Genomic DNA, 19,464 nt, shown 5'->3' on the forward strand with positions numbered 1-19,464 from the left:
GACTCGATCGTATCGTTCCAAGATATCCCCGCGATTTCAATTTGCCCTCTTGTGGATTTTGCCGGTGGGACCCCCAAAGCGGGTTAGCGCCGGCCAAATGCTGTTCCGCGCTCCGGCGAACCGCCGCCCCCGTCGCCGGTCACGGGGCTGAAGTTTTTGTTCCTCGTCGAACCCGTTGAGGTTGAGGATTATCCGTGAACTCGCGCCGGCTGGCTATATCGACCGTCTCCTTTCCTTTTGTTTCTTGCCTGTATTCTTTTAATCTAATCTTTTTTCTCTTCCCTCTTCTCCTTCTTCACAATGTCCATCTGGGATTCGTTCGGTGGCCGCAAGCAGCCCAAGGGCTCCGAATTCGACGCCTCGTCAGCCCCGGATGCCAGCTCCTTCTTCTCAGACGTCGCCATCCCCGACCCGACGCAGCTCCATCCCCTGTCCGGCCTGAACCAGGATACCCTTGACTACATCACTCTCGAAGATTCCGCCCTCGACGAGCTGCCCGGCTCGCGATCAGTCCTACCGTCCCGAGGATGGTCCGACGACCTGTGTTACGGCGCCGGCACCACTTATCTCGCTGCGCTGACTGTCGGAGGAGCTTGGGGTTTGGCCGAAGGATTGAATAAGACCCCCGCGACTGCGCCCCCCAAGATTCGACTGAACGGCGTTCTGAACTCGGTCACGCGGCGAGGTCCGTTCCTCGGCAACTCCGCCGGCGTGGTGGCCATGGTATACAACGGTTTCAACTCCGGGATTGGCTATGCTCGCGGCAAGCACGACTCTGCCAACAGCATTGTGGCCGGTGCTCTGAGTGGCATGATTTTCAAGAGCACTCGGGGTCTGAAGCCAATGATGATTTCCGGTGGCATCGTGGCGACGATTGCCGGTGGCTGGGCGGTTTGTGCTCCCTGGCTTGTCTTTTGATTTCCCTCGCTCCGTCAGGAACTATCGCTAACTCAGGAACAGGTCGTGAGAAAAACCTTCTTCTAATCGCCAACTTACCCGAATCCCTCGTGGAACGAGCCGAGTCAACCTCCTTATGTCCACCGTCGTTTTCAGCAAAGCGGGAGGGTGTTGTATTATTTAACTCCTTTTCTTTTCTTTTCTTTTTACTTGTTCACGCTGTATTAGAACGATTTCTTTTTCGTCCTCGAATCTCTTCGCTCCGGCGCTCGAAGCATCTTGATTTTTGCACAAATTCTCCATGGTTGGGACCGGCATGGTAATGGGTTTTGATAGCTTTTCCTGTACATATAGCGGTCTCTCGCGGTCTTTCATGGGCTGGGAGCTTTCAATGAAGAACTTAAACGGTGATTCTGAACCATCAGACCAACTAGCGTGTTTAAATATATATCAGTCACCCTTAGCGACGGCATGTCGATATCTCGGAGTACACGGAGTATAGTTCGAGCCCCCTGCGTACTTCACTGGGCCTGACGGAGATAGAAAGTGCACTAATTCCCCGATCAACTGTTAATTTCCATTTAAAACCCGACTTATCTAGCATCTTTAAAAAAAAAAAATTGACCATGGTAGGCCAATAAGATCGTGCAGATCAGGCACACGGTTCTGTAATCACGTCATCACTCTAGGCGCGACGGTCGTTGTCCCCTTCCCTTCCATTGACCATTCCCTCTCCACATTCATTTTAACCGTACACATTTCACGCGCCTTCACGGAGTATGGACCCTGCCCCCTTTTGATGTTGGTGGTCGGGTCTAAGAGCACAGACACAATTATGGACTCCTTGGCTCCCCGGGGTGAGACAACAACCTAAATGATACTGCGTCTCTGGCGGTTCAACGTCAGTTAGTAGACGGTCTCTAGCATGTCCATGCGGTGCTTCGATTCTTCATCTGACGTCGAGAGTCAGGCAAGGGCGCTCCTGCCCAAATGTCCACCATGCCATGTCCCTTTCTACCCTCCCGGCCTGGGACTGGCGAACCCAGAGCCGACTTCAGACCCCTTCGCTGTCCATACTTTCGGCGCTTTGCCAAGATGGCCCTCCTACTGGGCCTGTTTACCCTCATCACCTTAGCTGTGCACCGTCGTTCCGAATTGTTCCTACAGAACCCTGCGCTATCTCCTGGCGTAGCACCACCGGTGCCCGCAGAACCCTTTGCGCCCGCTCATGGAACGGACTTGCAGATCCATGACCCCAGTATCCTGAAAGTGGGCGAAATCTACTACAGTTACAGCGTTGGGGAAAACATTGCGATTCACCAAGCTCCGTGTCTTGACGGTCCCTGGAAACGGACAATGACCGTGCTCGATAAGGAGAGCATCATTCCCAAAGGCGACCGCCAAGCCCCTTGGGCTCCCATGACCATCGAAGTCGACGGGACGTTCTACTGTTACTACGCCGTCAGTTTTGCCGGATGTCGTGACAGCGCGATCGGAGTGGCCACGTCGAAATCGCCGGGGCCCGGAGGCTGGACCGATCACGGTAGCATCGTGCAATCCGGCACGGGACCCGGATCGGCCAACTACCCATACAACGTGTCCAACGCGATCGATCCATGTGTCTTCATCACTGACACTGGCCAGGGATATCTGACCTGGGGCAGTTACTGGACCGGTCTCTGGCAGGTGCCCCTGTCGAAAGATCTACTTTCCGTCGCCACTGGTGAGGAGTCCGACGCGCGCCATCTCGCCTACGAACCACGCGCCATCTTCCCGGGACGAAAGAAACCCACTCCGCTGTGCGGAGACCCTACGGGCGCTCATCCCGTCGAAGGAGGGTTCATCTCTTATCACGCGCCCTATCATTACCTCTGGTTTAGTTGGGGAAAGTGCTGCAAATACGATCCGGATAATCTCCCAGCGCCAGGGAAGGAGTATCAGATTCGTGTCGGGCGATCGCTTTCTCCCCGTGGGCCTTTTGTCGACAGGATCGGCCGTGACCTGGTCGACGGTGGAGGCGAAGTGGTGTACGGCTCGAATCGAGATGTGTATGCTCCCGGTGGAGAGGGAGTTCTTACGGATGACGGAAAAGATATCCTCTATTATCACTACTGTGAGCACTGGTTCTTGCCGGGACGAGGAAACACGAAGACCCAGCTAACCGGTTTGACAGTAAACACGACAATAAGCTATGACTTCTGGGTGAGTGTGACCGTCCTAATGCTTAAGGATCAGAACCATAACATCCCACACAGGAGGCTCGACTGGGCTATAACCCCTTGGAATACATAGACGGCTGGCCCGTTGCCGTATGAGCTGGATGATTGGATGATTGGATGATAGAATCGATGGGAGAGATGGGATACATCGTTAGAATACACGCTGCTTCGGTAGAAACCATCCAGATATCATTAATCGAGCTGTCCATATGATTAACGTCACATTCTATCTGAATACAAAATGACATGAGAAAGCGACCCGATTCTTGACTCCAAAAACTCCCCTATCATTCTGAAGAAAACAAACCCACGTCGAATGAAATAAACCTATACACATCATCATTCGTAACAAACCGAGAAACCATACCGATTCCACCTGCAAAATTCTAGTCACTCAACGCACCACCCCGGCGGAACGACGTCCTCGCGCGGTTCACCCCCGGCCTGAGACCTGCGAACAGCGACGACCCCGACGACGACAACGTGCGGAACGTGGCCACCACCGTATCGGACTTGCGTTTCGGCGGTCGAGCCGGCGTCTTCGCTGGCCCTTTCTCCTGAGGAGCAGGAACATCGTTCGCCCGTTGATCGGACTCCTCCGTCTTATACACTACCGGCGAGTCGGGCTGTCGCTCCGGGGAGCTAATCTGATCGAACGGATCACCCTGCGACTCTGACCGGGGAAGCGGCGTAAACGGATACTCCGGATGGGTAGCGAGAGGAGTCGTGGCCTCGGGAGTCGGCGTCGAGATCGTGACACTAGGACCGAGATCGAGTGTGCTTATATCGCTGTTGTCGCTTTCGAGGCCGTAGCTCCATCCCCCATCGTTCGAGCTTGCCTTCTCCGCCTTCTTGTCCTCGAGCTTAGCGGAAGCGGGGCGACCACGAGGCGTATAGGCGTTTGTGGGGGTGACATCTTCACTCTCTTCGGATCTCTTGAGAGGCTGGATGGTGGACGTGGAGGAAGACGGCGACGGTCGGTCTTCGTCGCGACGCTCGCTATCGGGGACAGGCTGTTTGAATACCGACCCGGAGCCCGAGTAGGAGCGAGAGAAGGAGGTAAGGATCCTTGGGAAGACCATGATGGAGATCTGATTGTTCTTGCTAGGCTCGGGATCATAAACCTTTTCGAAGAAAACGTGCGAAGTAGATCGAGGTATTGACCAGGATACCGCCCATCGAGCTTTTTATATCTCGAAATGACACAAGCCTACAAGGTAAGCAGCGATTACTCACAAGAAGTGACTGACCAGCTCAGATGATTGGCGCAACACGAACAGCTCCAGGCACGTTGCCTGGATTCCTTGTTTCCCCCTTGTCGTGGGATCTCCGATGCACGACCGTCAGATCATTCAGCCCGCCCATCGGAGACCGGATCTTGTGAGACAATTAGGCTCTTCTTTTCTAGGTAGCTGTTCTGTTCCTGTGTGGCTTTGCGTGCCAGTCGACACAGGTAGGCTTCACGTTCGCAAGGACCAATAAGGTTGAGCCCAAGGATTGCATGTGGCTGGTTGCCAGGCAGAGATCAGTTGATGATGATTATGGACCAAGCTAAAGGGGCCACAGCCCCCCAGGCAGAGAGAAGAAACTGATCGGAATCATCATGTCTATAAGAAGGCAGGAGTGTGTCAGTCGATCAGATCCGGTCGGCTGATCAGATGACGGCGTGGCCTGGGATCATCTGATCTGGGGGATGACGAGCCTCGTCTTCAGTGTCCGGTCAGAATTTCTCTTTGTAAGGAAGCTAGTCGCAAGAAGAGGACTGGTGGGAGCTGAAAAGCGAAAGCTGACGCTTGCAGCCGAGCGTGCATCAAACCCACGTTATGTATATCTGTAGCATACACACACACACCCAAGTCCGGCTCTACTAGCAGTCACAAAAAAAAAAAAAAAAAAAAAAACCGAACAGCGGGTTTTTAAACACGAAGCAAAAGAAACAAAAAAAAAAAAAAAGAAGAAAAAGAAAAAGAAGCAAAACATGTAGTCCAGCCGGACTTTATACAGCGCCTTTTCTGTACCTCCTATCCTTGCGAACCACAATGTAAATGCATAAATGTTCTGTGTAGGGAGCACGAGAAGAAAAATAGCATGAGGAATACTCCGTGTCGCGGTCCTCCACTTTATCTCACGCCCACATATGCACTCGGAATCCCGAGATAGAGATGCTAATCATACGTAGACCGGCATACTGACTTCCATCGGAAATCATCGCCGCGCCGGTGGCAACCAAGAATAGATAGACAGCATCAAGAAAAGAGGGAAAAGAAACAAAACATGATTTATGTATTGGCAGTGCATTAATTGCATTTCCAAGAGGAACGAGAAAAAGAAAAAGATATCACAGAAGACCCGAAAGATACAGGCCTAGTTCTAATCGGACACGATCCGATCTTCATCGTTCACTCGTAGCTCCACCACGGGCAGCTCGTCGTCGTCGTCATCATCATTGTCGGCTTCCAGTAGAGGAGGAATATCCTGGAATGCACTCTCCTCAATCGGCGTGCCCGGATATGCCGCGCCGGGGCCCGGACTATCGGTCAAGGCTGCCAGTCGAAGATCCGAGTCGCTCATGTCTCCTCCGCCAACCGCCTTATTGCTGGCGGTGTCGTCGTCAAGCAGGTCATCGTCGTCATCAAAGGTGGATCCCGGCAGCGCTGTGGTCATCTGTGAAGAAGGGCCGTGAGCTTGGTGGACTCGGTTGAACGACCACGAGGGCGGACTTGGGAAACCGAAGGGGTTGGATAGTCCTCCATCACCGGACTCCTCGTCGTCCTCGATATTCATACCTTCCAGTCGATTGTTCTTATCATTGCTGTCGAGGCACTTCTCGCCGCGCGTCGGGTTGTTGGAGTACTCCGGAGGCGACTCATCACCGCCGCGGTTCTTCCCGGGGGTTCCAACCCGCAAACCACCATCTCCCGACTGGCGACCTGCTCCGGCTCCGGTTGAGGCGCTCGACGACCCATTGAGGGAGGAGCCGCCGAGACGCCGGCCGTCCCCCGACGGTGACTGTCCGCGAGATTCGCTAGCCGAGTCCGACTCACTGGGTGGTCGCGTGGACGACTCCGTGATCTCCTCCAGGACTTTGCCGCCGAGCGGACGATCCGATCGCCGACGGTAGAAAAGGAGGTAGGCCGACGAGGTCACCACGCTCTGGGGGTCCAGGGCTCGCGAAACCGAGGAATCTACACGCATTAGTCACGGGGGTTTGTGCCGTCGATCGAGAACAGACATGAAGACTTACCGTTGTATTCGTTCCACTGGCCCGTCATGAAGTTCTTGGCGTACGCCGTATAATGGCCTCCTCCCAGTCCACCGTAGTGGTTATCCACTGCAAAGAGGTCGTAGATCAGACCCTTGCCATCTTCAGGGGCCTCTACCCGGCCGGTCATGTCCAGGCCCTCCACGGGGAAGTCAACCAAAACGTCCAGCTTGTCCCGGAAACCCCGGCTGGCGCTGAAGCGTTTCAGATGCATGACGAGAATATCCGGCGTCTTCCAGAGCTCGAACTTCTTGCTGGCACGGCGATGTTCCTTGCAACGAGGGCAGTACCACGCATCATTCTCCGAAAGCACTTCTTCCTTATTGAATTCGTCCAGGCACTCATCGAGAGACACCCCCTTCTTCTTGCGCATCTGGCGCAATTGGCGCCGTTTGGTCAACTCAGGGTCCGGAAGACGTTCGACATCAATCCAGGTTGGGGCCCCGCGAACGGAGTCCCTGTCCTTGAGTTTTCCGGTGAAGAGGGCTTCGTAGACGTCCTCATTCCAGTCCAACACGATTGCCTCGCCGGGACGGATAAGGGGGCGCTCCTGGACCTGTTTCTGGGGACGCTTGGCAGGCGGAGCAGCGTCGGATCCGCTGTCCGATGCATCGTCATCCGCGTCGTTGCTAGTAGCCGTTTGAGAGCTGCTGGGTGCTTCCGACGTCGACTCGGGCTGTGTATACTTGTGTTAGCATGCTGTACTTTGCAAAGATAAGAGTACCGCGGCAACAACTACTCACCTCCTCCGCAGCAGGCTTCGTCTTGATTCGGAATGACATCCGGGGGTACTCTTTGTTATCCTCAATCGCGGAAAACCCGATGGGAACAGTCTCGTTGCTTCGAATCAACTTGATTTCAAATAAGTTTCGTAGGCGCGAGGGAATTGAGCTTTCGGTGGAGACGGCATCCTCGGAAGCGTTAGGTGCGTCCCGCATGGAAACGTCCACCATTCCATCCTCGCCATCCACTGAGGTCGTCTTGATCTTGGAGTCGGCCGACTGCGCATCGTCCTCGTTCATAATAGAGATGTCCGAATCTTCCGGGCCGGTTTCGTCCGGCGTGGCTTCTGGTGCCTCCTCATTGAGGATGTCCCGGGTCGTCGTGGAAGCGACATCCAGGAGGAGCTTTTTGTAGATGGCGTCCCAGTTATAGGCATCCTCGCGGTCGACGATGATAAACGAAGGGACTCCGAAGAGCGTCCGCTGGGCGCTCTTGGGGTTGTTCCCTTTCGGTCGCTCCACTCGGTTGAAGACAGACACGAGCAGGCGATCGGCCTTGGGCGAGTCGAGTTCCGGAATCTCGTCACGCTCAGATCGACCGAACGAGTGGAAACTCCTTTGGGGCTTGTCCGGGTTGTAGTTTGTCGGCACGGACTCGACTTCGTACATGGCGATGTCGTCATTCCCGCTGATGTGGGATTCCGCGATCGAGCTGGTGTTGTCGAAGAGCTTGTAGAACTTGTTCTTGTAGACCTCGGTCATCACCAGTCGCTGGGCATCCGATCCCACCTTCTTGGCGACCAACTCCTTCAAGGACTTGATGCTGGAATTCTTATCAATCTCCACCTCCACCAGGAGCGGCTTCGAGTTCAGGGGGAAATAGTAGATCTCCTTGCTCCACACATTCTCAATCGGCAGCTGGAGGGTGAGGTTGTTGAACGGGTCGAAGATGATGCTGACCTTGTCGCACTCGGGGCAGTGTAGAGTCGATTTGTACATGCCCGCAAAGAGGTCAGTGATAACCGAGTCGTTGCGAGCTTTGTAAATATCCCAGCACTTGTCGGCAAACTCGGTCAGGGCGGCTTTGTTGTGGACCATGTCGTCAGTAGAATCGGGTTTCTCGATGTACGGCTTCTTCTGAATCCGGTTCAGGTCTTCCTGCAATCCATCAAGCAGGAAGAGCAGGAACTCCTGCGAATCCTGTTGCCCGTAGCCTGAGAACGCCGGTCCGTAGCGGCCGATGGTATTTTTCAACTGCCTCGGGGCAAAGGAAGATTGACCGGCTTCGTCGTAGATCAAACGGAGGAGGTTGGCATACGACTTGGCGACTTCGCCGTTGTGGGCCAAGGGGTTGCTGGGGTTCAAGTCTTGTTTATAAACATCATCTGCAGGGACGAGCTCGTTAGCGGGCAAAGTGATCCCCAACCCAGCTGCGGACGATACGTACTCAGGAAATAGTAGGATAACTCCTCTACGCTCCGCACGCACTGCAGGGCAGAATTCATGTAACAAGTGTTACCGAGATTGCTCAGTCCCGTGTTTCCGCGAGGCTTCCCATCCTTCCTTCTTCCTCGGGGAAGTTCAGGGACGGGGGACGAACGTCCACTGTTTGTCGGGCTTTTGTTCTTCAATTTAGAGGCGACGCCGTTCTTCAAGCTCCCGGTCGGCACGCCCAGGCGATTGAGGGTCTGCTTGGACGCCTCGGAGGCCCATTCACCGTTGCCGGCGCCGGGAATCCGTTCTTCCAGCACCACGACGTCGCTGCCGCCGAGACCGGCGACGTCGAGTGTCATGCGACCGTTGTAGTTCGGATTGGCGGTTTGATCCTTAGCCCCCTCCAGCAATTCTCGCTGGGCGCCCTCCGACAGGGAAAGGAAGGTGTTGAGATCGAGCACAAGACTATTGCCGCCGTTGGCAACCATCGAGGCCGCGGGGGCCGGGGAGGCACTGCGCGAGGCGGCCGGCGTGATGGCGGCCGATGCGGTGGCGCTTCCCAACCCGCCCAATATCCTCCAGACACGGACCTTGGTCGCCAGGTCGATCTTGGCCAGGCTCTTTGCGTCCTTCAACCACTTCTGAAAGTTCGTGTGCCGGCTCGACAGGATCCGCACCGGTTTCATGTTCTTCTCCTTGAGACTCTGGGGCGTCGTCCCCGCCGAGGGGTTCGTCAGCTTGAGAATGGTGAAGATCGGGGGGTTGATTTCGTATTGAACGTTCTGCGAGTCGCCGCCCACGCTGGTGTCATGGGCGTAGCGGACAATAGAGGGGGACTGCTCGGCCAGACCGTACCACTGGAGGATCAGATCCCAGCCCTCTTGGGGAACGATTTCAAAGTCCTCCCCCATTTGCAGACCGGGCCGCAGCGGCACAAACGGCTCGTTCGCCTCGTCGACCAAGCCTGCATTGGCGGGATCGGTCACGAACACGAGATCGGAGTTGTCAACCGGTCCGACGTCTCCTTCGACAGCGGTCTTGTCGGCCAGGTCGGCGTGGGTCGAGCTTCGGGAGAGCACCCGCTTCAGCCAAGACATGGAAACCACGTAGCCCTTCTGCTTCTCCTTCAGCGGCTGGGCCATGTGGAGGGTCACCTTCGCCACTTGATCATCGTAGGAGGGAGGAGACGAATCGGACGGGTTAGTCGTCGCGGGGGTGTTGGTGGACATGCTGGAGGGCGTGAAGTTGAGGTTGCCGCCGTTCGCGGTGGATTTATCGTCGCCGTCGGCATTCATCGCATCGTTCGTGTCGTTTCCCGTCGGGCCCGCGTCCATGTCGACGTCGACATCGCCGTCCACCTCGGAGGCGGCCCGTTTAACGCCGGGGGAGGGCGAGCGGGCATCAACGGCGGCGGGCGGCAGGCTGGCGTCTTGTTGCTCGGAGCTCGACATGTCGGTCGGGGGGTCACTGGACAAGGTGAGGCCGGCGCAGGCGGTCGAGGGATCGGAATCCGGGGTGGGCGAGCGGGAGGCGGCACCGAGCACTTCGTCCTGCAGATGGGCGGGAATATATCGAGGGGGTGGAGAGGCGGAGGAAGCAGAGGAAGACGAAGAGGAGGCCGGGCCTCGATTGGAAGCGGAAGCGGAGGAAGGACGAGGGTGGTGGTTGTGGTGGTTGTAGGCGGACGAGGGCGAGGCGGAAGACTGGGGGTGACGTCTTCCAGCCTGCGAGGCAAGCGACACACCGGGAAGAGGACCGGGTCGGCGAGGCTCTGCTACCTTACGGCGCTTTGTGGAAGACGTCGTGACGGTGAGCTGCGCACGTCTCGTGGCAGCTCGAGGTAACACGGTGGAAATTGTGAAGAAGATGGATCGAAGGAGAAGGCGAATCCGATGCGGTGAACAGCCTGGGAAAAGCGAACATAAAAAAAAAGAAAAGAAAAGAAAAGAATAACTGTAGAACCACGAAGAAGTGGAGGAACGAATAATAAAAAAAAAAAAAATTCAAGAAAAAAAAAGACGAAGCAGCACGAAAAGAGTTTAGTAACGAAAATCCATGAGAAAAGAAAATCCGAAGGGGGAAAAACCCTGGGTCTCCGGTGGAGTCGACCTTCCGTATTCTTTTGTGTAGGATTGCAGGATGATGGATGGATGGATGAATGGAAGGACCGACGGTTCCTGAAGGGCCGCAAGGGATGCAGGGATGATGCAGGGAAGAAAGAAAGTGAGCAAAAGGGAAAAGGGAAAAATGAAAGGAAGGCCCCGACAGTTGTTGGTGACATCATGAGGTTGAATTCCCCCCCATCAACGATGAGAAAGAACTCCCAGATCCATATTGAATCCGATACGAGGTACAAGAGGTTGACTGTCTGTCCACAAGCACAAGAATTCCCTTTCCCAATCATGAAATAAAGTTCGAATGCTCCGTCTGTCATGGAGTCCGGGGTACGGAGTAGACTGGTCCAAGCTACGGAATATATGTAGTCAGTAGTTGGTAGTCAGGTATGTCTATCACGGAGCGAGGAATCTCCAGTTCAACAGAATCACCACGAGTTAATGTTATTGATTGATTATATACTGATCTAATCCTCCAGTGTATCGCTTGCACAAAAGACAGCAAAAAAAAGAAAAACAACATATCATTGCGACGACTGCCTGGTTCTCTGGAGCCCTAACTCTACAGGCTCGCTCCACCTAGTGATAGTCACTTGCCAACGATGATCAAGACCGCTATAAGAGGGCCGAAGCACAAAACAACCATGGAGACGCCGAAGTACAGGAGGTATTGGTCGTCGCCGGAAGGCTCGTTTGGGGGAGTCTCGCACATTGAGGGAGCCTCGGACTTTGAGATGCGCGACTCTGAGTGACTCGATCTACCCCATTATAGAGGCCACTTTCAATGTCTGGGATAGTCATGGCATCTGAGAGGGCTGGGAACCGTTGGCTTTTCTAGTCTATCCCGGGTATTGATTGATGTTTGGCGCACCTTTGGAGAAATAAACTGTAAGCTGCGTGTGGATGTATATAGATGCTCGATAACTCGAGAAGATAGAAGCAGAACTATCCATCTACCTAGAATGGTATAGGAATGATCCAAAGAACGGCACTTCAGTCCGTTCCAATAGAATGGACTGCCAGTCTGTCGGACTCAGGATTCCGCCCGATGGCATCACTCTGGCGACAGGGTCTCGGGGATGAAGTAAATAAGGATAGCATGCCCTCTCCAGCACCAGACTCTCGACAATAGTCTGACCAGAACAGACCTGAACAGACCAAATGGCACCCGAAACCAGCTCGTACGCCGTCGAGTCACTCACGGACGACAGCGATCGAGACTCCACCATTCAATCCTCCAGCCAGCCTCACCCCCCCGATTGATAAAGCCCTCGTCTACTCCAACGGAGTACGGATGTCTGTTAGAGACGAAAGAGAGAGAGTCGCTAAACCTTCCCGGTGGGGCCTAGCGCCGGTGTCCCGCGCTAGGCCGCATCCAGCGGGAGCGGCAGAGGGCAGACCCCGTGACTCTCCCCCGCCTTGACTTTTCTTTTCTCGCTCGCAATTTCTCTCGCTTCCCCTCCATCCTCCCATCCACCTCCCACCCTCTCCCAACTTCCAAATACCCGAAATTTATCCCCTCTCCTCCCAATCTGTGAGTGCTCATCATTGTTAATATATCCATCGCTTGGTCTCTCTATATACACTTCGCTAGTTATAGAATACATGTCTTGCTTTGATATTTGATATTTTTTTTTGTGTCTGAAGAATCTAAACTGAACTGAACTCCCTGATTAGTCCATTCAAAATGTCTGAGCGCCAGAACGGAACCGTCAAGTGGTTTAACGATGAGAAGGGCTACGGCTTCATCACCCCCGAGTCCGGTGCCGACCTCTTCGTCCACTTCCGCGCCATCGAGGGCCAGGGCTTCAAGTCCCTGAAGGAGGGACAGCGCGTCACCTTTGAAGCTGTGCAGGGCCAGAAGGGAATGCAGGCGGACAAGGTTCAGGTCCAGCAGGATTAAGCGGCACACAACGCGGGATCAACAATCATGTCAGCTTTACACGAGTTTTTACCCCTTTTGAGGTACGATAATGGGGAGGAAGGACCTTGGGCTCCTGCGCTACTTGCGTCACGGCACGAAAGCCGGTGCTGCTGAAAGCCATCGGCATTGACAACCCGGGTGATGGGATCCAAAATTATTATTACTTCTCCAGGGACCTGATGTCCCCGCTCACCCTGTGTGATCCTCTTGTTTCAAAACCAAAACCCAATGCCAGTATCTGCATGTTCGGAGAGTGTCAATCTCCACCATCAAATTTTTCTTCCGTAAAACCTAGCGTGAGTATCTTATCATTTTACTCTTCTGTTCTTGTATCCATCCCCCCCAATCGGACCCCCCCATCTAGACCAGGCCGGGAATGTACCGCCGCCCACACTCAAGAGGTTGATAAAGGCACCAGAAGGGATCGAATTCTGTCCATCCGTCGTCCCGACACATGCCGTCGTCGTCCCAATCCTCGCTGCCGACCCCGTGTCGCACGATGAACAGGCTTTCCGGGTCCCATTTTTTCTTGATCTCTCGCAGCCGATCATACTTCTCTCCCCAGAACCACTGCTGCCAGGCTGCCAGCTCCGAATCCGCCTCGTTCAGGTACATGGCGACGGGACTGGGCTGGCTGATCGACTGCAGGACGGGCCCCTCGACGGAGGTGACACGACGTTGGACGTCCCGCTGGTCCTTCAACGTGGGCTCGAAAACTCGATTGCCGACCAGCAGGATCGCCGCCGTCCGCCACCCCGGATGCATTGCGTTGTTCACCACGTCGCCGTTGGTCGCCACCCGGCCGCCGAGGGTATTCGCGACCCAGGTATCACCGGGCCGCAGGTCCAGGGCGGCCAGCCGGTCGACCATCTGCGCCGGCCCTTCCGGCTTGTCGTACGATTCCCGCGGGATGAGGATATTTTCTTGGTGGAAGGGGATGCCGCCGACGAACTCGCCCTGAGGGATCGCCAAGAACGAGCTCAATCGCGCGTAGGCCGTGGACTGGAGATCTCCGGCGATGTCGTACCGCTGGAGGGACTCTAGGAGGGCTGTGAATTTCCCGTTTGCCTCGTCCGCATCGGTCTCGCCAATGAAGAACTGCGTGAGCCGCACGAAGTAGTCACCGGTCGGAGCACGACCGATCCAATATTGACCGGAGCTGTGGTTCACGGACAGACTGCGCACGGTGTAGAGAACCTCTTTGACGGCCTCCCAGAAGGTATCGTCTCGTTCCGGCCTCATGAACATCAGATTCGATACTACCGCTGGAATCTCGCCGAAGACGGGCATTGTGAGACTGGTCACCACGCCGAAGGTTCCTCCGCCGCCGCCGCGAAGTGCCCAGAACAGATCTTGATTCTGAAGTTCGTTCGCGATCACGAGCTCGCCCTATCTCGAACAATGGCCGAGATTAGCCGGCAAATTAGATAGGCAGGTACCGTCGTATACACCTACCTCTGCAGTGACAACCTCGAACTCGTGCACCAAGTCTACCGCCAGTCCCTTCATCGGCGAAAGCGCCGTCGACACGCCTCCTCCCTGAAGGTATCCTCCGGCAAACCCAACCGTGGCGCATTCGCCCGCCAGAATCGTATGCCCATGCTCATCTGCCGCAGCGTAGAGCTCTTTCGTCAGAACGCCGGCCCCAATCCTGACGCTGCGTCCCTTGGACCTTGCGTCTCTTTCATCGGCTTGCTCAGTTGTTGGCACGAAATTGTCGAGGAAAGTGATCTCTTTGAGACGTTGCGTCAGAATCTGAAAGGAATCCAGTGCACTGGAACGCCCGCCCGAATCATGCCCGGTGTTTTTAACCACCAGTCGCAGCTTTCTCTCCCGGGCAAACTTGACGGCTTTCTGCACCTGTTCGGCGTTTTCCACCATTGTCGAGTATAGTGGAATCCGCCCCTGACCACAAGGTCCCGAAGCATCGTTTTCGTGGACGAAGCAGGTCTCGTTGCGCGACAGGGACACCTCCCATGCGTGTTCCTGCTGAGCACCTATGCTCGAGATACCCTCACTAATTAGTCTCATACATACGAGTAGGACGACTGTTCAACATCTCTTACCTGGCTGACTTGCTCTCCATGTGCCATTGGACGATAACTTCACCACCTGCTCGCACGCCACCGGGTCGTAGGTATCCCCGTGACAAACATGGCCAATTGGTCGAACCTCTACGACGTTACCGTGAAGTGACGTGTTTAGGGCCTGCCATTCCGCTGGGGACGGCCAGCAGGGCTCGTGGGGTCGACACCGACACCGCTGAGGAGCGCCAAAGCCCACAGGTGCTTGCTTGACCCCAAGAGCGCATGCTAATAAGAGAGGGACAAGCCCGAGACTGCAGTACATTGTGCTACGGACTCGAGGGAATGTAGATTTTGGGAGATGATCAGGAAGTGATGACATCTACGGAAATATTCAACTACAGACCATCGATTCGGGAACAGAGAGGGGGCCGAAAGAAATTGCTGATTCTTCCTTTATTTCTCCTCTTTTTTTGCCCCCTCAAAGGCAAAACGGCAGAAGGCTCTGACTGTTGCCTGGGTGGCGCAGATTCCAATCCCTTGCTATAATGACTCCCAATTCAGTGGGCTAGATGGTGCCTTTTAGCTGGATGGATGCAAGGGGTCGGACGCGGGTTCACCCCTGGATACCTAATTCTAGATGGCTGGGTCACCTATGCGAACTACCGATTTAGCACTGCAACATTGATTGAGTGGAATATGATGCTACACACGGCGCAGGCCGGATCCATATCCCACTCCAGCCATTCTGCCTGGGGATACGCGTGCAGCGCCTGGGAAGTCTGGACCCTCCTGCTAGGCTCAAATGTTCATCTGGTTATGATCCGAAATACTCTAACGCGGGTTGCAAGGAGACATGAAGCTCTTGTTCTGAATACGAATTCTGGACCGACTAAAGAGCAAATACAACGACTAGACTTCCTTCTTCATGCCTCGCCGAGCCTGACGCTCAGAACGGGGAATAATACACACTCAGATAAGGCATCGAGTTCCGATACGAGAACGAAATGGCTTCGTGGACCCAGTTCGTCTTGCGCAGATCTATATTGGGACTGTAACAATGTGCTGTCAGCCGAATCGCAATTTCCCAGGGAAAGGTGACCTACTAGTAAGAGCGGATGTGATCTTTATACGACGCCGCCATGTCGGTCCAGCCGACCCGCTCGTAGAACGTCGTCAGCGCATTCATCACGACCATGTCGTTCATGCCAAACGTGACCAGATATACCTGGGGCTCGGGGTATTCACTGGCCGGCGACAAGGTATAGTTGGCCATGGTAGTCATCAGATGCGTCGGGGGCTGTCCAAGGACCAGGTTTGGCCAGATATCGCCGCGGTCGCCCTCGGGGATGTTCAGCAGGTCCCAGAGCTCCTTGAGCATAGCCAGGCCCTCGCTGCAAACGGGGTCATTGACGCGTCGGCCGCCAATCGTCCAGATGTCCACGATGCGCTCCCACTTCACCCACTTGTCGATAACGTAGAACTTGATGCGGCTCTTGCGCGGGTCGCAGAGGTCGCAGGCCAGCAGACTGGGGAAGACTTTCTCGTCGACGGTGGGCATGCCGTCATCGTGGGACGAGCTGAGATAGCACTGGAGCATGCGCAACGGGGTCTCAATACCCGAAATGTGCAGCTTGTCGATGGCGCGGAAGAACAGCTCCTGGATAGAGGTCCCCGTGGCGAGAAACTTCATGTACGGATAGAAGTACACCTTCAGACTCATGCTGCCGTTCTGGAAATCCACGGCTAGGTTATGCTGACCTCGTCCGGCGGCGGGGAGGGTGTCGCTACTTCGCAACGCTTGCTCCTCCTGCTCAGTGAGAACAAGCTCACGGTGCAAGGCCTGGTAGCGGTCCAGGACAATGGAGTTATCCAGCTGGGCCAGGCGGCGAGTGCAGTCATGGATGGCCTTCTTGTTGAACAGATCGGCCTCCGTGCCGGACAGATGGCAGACGGGATCCCATGAGATGCGGACGACTTTGTGGGAGACGTTCCAGCTTAACTCGTACGGCACCTTATAGGGCGTCAGGTTGCTCAGCCATCGCTTGTGCTCCTGGCCCTCGGTCGGGAAAGTGCCCAGGAAGGGGATCAGGTGTTGCTGGAGGAGGTACAGATAGAGGCACTGGCTTTGGGTGTCGTAGCCTGAATCGCGCAGCATTCGCTCCAGGACGGGGCCGGTGTGATTCCACCATTTGCGCTGGTCCTCGTCCGTCAGCGAGGAGTATTTGCCGAGGGCCTGGTAGAGGACTGCAGGGCTGTCCGAGGGAGCCTGGCTGCTTTGGATTGTCATGATGCCGAAGAAGAACCAAAGATAAGTAAACTCAATGGCCAGACAGAAGGAGAAAAGAAGGAGAAACGGTTGAGGAAGGTGTTATGCTAATTATCACGCGCAGTAAAGGAAATACGGTGCATATACGCAGCAATTTCTACTCCTGGATGATATCTTCAGTGCCTGGCATTGCTGCCCTCCCCTCTTCCCTCCGAGTCGGTTAGCATCGCTTTGCCAACGCAAGGAGGGGATGCTGATACTTCGATACTACCGCGTCAGACACCGATATGATAGAATGTTTTACTTCCCCCTCGCTTCCACTCCACCGCCATTTGGGTGGGAAACGGGCTGCGTCGAGGAATGGAGAATATACGGATGACCAGCAAGTGGAAACAGCTGCATACGAGTCTAATTGGTTCTGTGGCGACACATTCTCAGTCGGTCTTACCAGAGGAACTCTACTTATCGCTAGTATTACACCATTGCAGCCCTGCAAGCCACACAGCGATGCAGAGTCTGGACCATTTAACCCTCATTATCATTCTGACAGAATTTCCCGTCCGCGGGGATATTGGTCGGTATGTACTCCCGGCCATTCTTCACTGCGTCGGCTGCCTTATGGTACTCCTCATGCGCATGCTTCACGCAGTCATGTGTGTACACCCAGGCCTGGTGCAGGTAAGCCGTCGGCCGGTCGGTTGCGCTGCTCTCCCAGGCAGCGTTGAGAAATGAGTCCCCGGCCTCGGCGGATCCTTTCTGAATGAGTGAAACGCGGTGGTGTCTGAAGCGAGGGAATTGTTAGAGAATAAAGCAAAGGAACTTACGATGCAGTTGGAGTATTCAAGCCACATACCTGATATTTTCCATGGCTCGCAGAGCTAACGGGACGTCTTCGCCGGAGCGCTCCAGGCAGATGGCTAGCACCGCGGCATCCTCAATGCCCTGATTGCCGCCTTGACCAGCGTAAGGGAGGAAGGAGTGTGCTGCGTCCCCGATGACCACCATCCTGCCGCCGTTTGAGACCCACCGACTCAACGGTGGCCGGTTGATGAGGGATTGGTTGAAACATCTTCCCGGCGGCGTGCTTGCGACAATAGCAGATAGCTTTCTCCCGGCTGGCCAGTCCTGCAGGCTTTTCAAAACGACCTCGGGAGATGCAGGCTGCATCCAAGCCTCCGTCATCTCAGTCAACATACCCTACGGGCGGTTAGATAGAGCTGGCGTCATGTATTGCAGATTCCCTGCGGATCGGAAAACCACGATGACATACCCTCAATGCACATCCCCAGTGTATGTAGCGACCGCTAGCGGCCGTGCCCATGGCCACCATTGTGTCCTTGCCGTAGAACATCTGGAAGACATCTCGCCCCGGGGATTGTTCCAAGAGCCATTGCGCTTCGGGCACATCTGCAATCTCGTGGGCATCGAAAATCGCCCGGTACGCGATCACTCCAGTGTCATCCGGGGGTGGGTTTTCACCGGTGATAATAACGCGAGCTTTGCTGTGAGATCCGTCGGCGGCGACGACGCAGTGGCCGGTGATCTTATCGTTGTTGACGTACACCCCGGCCTCATCCTTATTTTCCCAGTAGCCGTCTACAGGGACCCCAAACCGAAGGTCGATGCCGAGCTGCCGTGCATACTGGTACAGCATGTTCACCAGCCCGGTGCGCCGGAAAAGATGGCCCTGGATGGGGTTTTGCGGGTTGTAGGGCATCGCGAATCGCCGGGTGCCCTCCGTGTCTAGAAGCTCGAGCGCGGACACATCGCAAGTAATGTCCTCGGTGATCAGCTCATTCAGGGTGTCGCTGTCTTTCCATGCCGCCAGAATACGGACGCTGTTGCCGCTCAGGCCAATAATGTCGCCTAGACGAGCGGGTCAGCATCTCATCTGAACCCAGGTTCTTTCGCTTCTGCTAGCGGTCTACCGAGTAGATTGATATCGGGCTTCTTCTCAAGACCGACCACCCTCATGCCCTTTCGATGGCATTCAATGGCGGCTGTCAGTCCAGCGATTCCGAGGCCAACGATGATCACCGTTTGACCAGGAGACAGTGGTTGGGCCTCGATCTGATGTTTAGTCATTGTTGACAGCTTCGTGATGAATCACAAGGTTTCAAAAGTGGAAGACCTGCGCAATATGGTTGGAGATGGCCCTGGAACTATTCGATGGAAATAAAAATCTTCCTGCTCACGAAGTGCGACATCGCCAAGCTCATCCGCTTTTCTCTACATTCCTACGGCTGCCCAATGTATCAGCTGGCTCTCTGCTGGGCGATGCATAGAGAAGTTTTGGTGGAACGAGGAAAAAGAGACATAAATACAAACAAAAACAAGAAGTGAACCCCTTACGCAGCATGCGCACTACTCCATAGTGGAAATGCAAAGGCAGCTGAACACTACATACCGTGGGAAATGCGTCTCCAATGGCGAACCCCTTGCTTTGGAAGTTTGCGCACTTAGAGTTACCCCTCCTGCGAGGAATGCTGGCGCAGCCTGTATCGAGCAGGACTTTCAGCCCCAGCCTTGACGATGGCGTGTTTTGCTCAAGGGGGTGTTGCATTGTAGACTGCATTATTGATACCCACTCTCCATTCGC

The 19,464-nt window shown here is 55.0% G+C and overlaps 7 protein-coding genes across 7 annotated transcripts; 3 read left to right on the top strand and 4 right to left on the bottom strand.

Annotated features, from left to right (window-relative positions):
* Positions 1–300: 300 nt before the first annotated feature.
* KD926_002777 (protein transporter TIM23) lies at positions 301–918 on the top strand (the record flags this gene model as incomplete). The annotated part of the gene is made up of 1 exon (XM_053097249.1): positions 301–918. One exon carries the CDS (start codon positions 301–303, stop codon positions 916–918), a length of 618 nt encoding a protein of 205 aa, XP_052958867.1.
* A 1,074-nt stretch (positions 919–1,992) lies between these two features.
* Positions 1,993–3,212, top strand: KD926_002778 (arabinan endo-1,5-alpha-L-arabinosidase; the record flags this gene model as incomplete). The annotated part of the gene is made up of 3 exons (XM_053097250.1): positions 1,993–3,010; positions 3,071–3,099; positions 3,153–3,212. 3 exons carry the CDS (start codon positions 1,993–1,995, stop codon positions 3,210–3,212), a joined length of 1,107 nt encoding a protein of 368 aa, XP_052958868.1.
* Positions 3,213–3,502: 290 nt separating this feature from the next.
* KD926_002779 (uncharacterized protein) lies at positions 3,503–4,198 on the bottom strand (the record flags this gene model as incomplete). Its single annotated transcript, XM_053097251.1, has 1 exon — positions 3,503–4,198. The coding sequence occupies one exon, from the start codon at positions 4,196–4,198 to the stop codon at positions 3,503–3,505; it is 696 nt and encodes a 231-aa protein (XP_052958869.1).
* A 1,288-nt stretch (positions 4,199–5,486) lies between these two features.
* On the bottom strand, positions 5,487–11,360 carry KD926_002780 (putative ubiquitin-specific protease UBP12; the record flags this gene model as incomplete). Its single annotated transcript, XM_053097252.1, has 5 exons — positions 5,487–6,301; positions 6,361–7,054; positions 7,122–8,485; positions 8,548–10,358; positions 11,242–11,360. The coding sequence occupies 5 exons, from the start codon at positions 11,358–11,360 to the stop codon at positions 5,487–5,489; spliced, it is 4,803 nt and encodes a 1,600-aa protein (XP_052958870.1).
* A 975-nt stretch (positions 11,361–12,335) lies between these two features.
* Positions 12,336–12,551, top strand: KD926_002781 (cold-shock protein; the record flags this gene model as incomplete). The annotated part of the gene is made up of 1 exon (XM_053097253.1): positions 12,336–12,551. One exon carries the CDS (start codon positions 12,336–12,338, stop codon positions 12,549–12,551), a length of 216 nt encoding a protein of 71 aa, XP_052958871.1.
* A 381-nt stretch (positions 12,552–12,932) lies between these two features.
* KD926_002782 (FAD/FMN oxidoreductase) lies at positions 12,933–16,886 on the bottom strand (the record flags this gene model as incomplete). The annotated part of the gene is made up of 5 exons (XM_053097254.1): positions 12,933–13,961; positions 14,028–14,569; positions 14,639–14,884; positions 15,569–15,648; positions 15,703–16,886. The coding sequence occupies 5 exons, from the start codon at positions 16,884–16,886 to the stop codon at positions 12,933–12,935; spliced, it is 3,081 nt and encodes a 1,026-aa protein (XP_052958872.1).
* A 504-nt stretch (positions 16,887–17,390) lies between these two features.
* Positions 17,391–19,428, bottom strand: KD926_002783 (FAD-dependent oxidoreductase; the record flags this gene model as incomplete). Its single annotated transcript, XM_053097255.1, has 5 exons — positions 17,391–17,646; positions 17,719–18,062; positions 18,136–18,731; positions 18,794–18,935; positions 19,273–19,428. The coding sequence occupies 5 exons, from the start codon at positions 19,426–19,428 to the stop codon at positions 17,391–17,393; spliced, it is 1,494 nt and encodes a 497-aa protein (XP_052958873.1).
* Positions 19,429–19,464: the final 36 nt, after the last annotated feature.

The sequence above is a fragment of the Aspergillus affinis genome, assembly GCF_023601865.1.
Source record: "Aspergillus affinis strain CMG 70 chromosome Unknown NODE_15_length_407527_cov_87_040692, whole genome shotgun sequence".
Classification (NCBI taxonomy): Eukaryota; Fungi; Ascomycota; class Eurotiomycetes; order Eurotiales; family Aspergillaceae; genus Aspergillus; species Aspergillus affinis.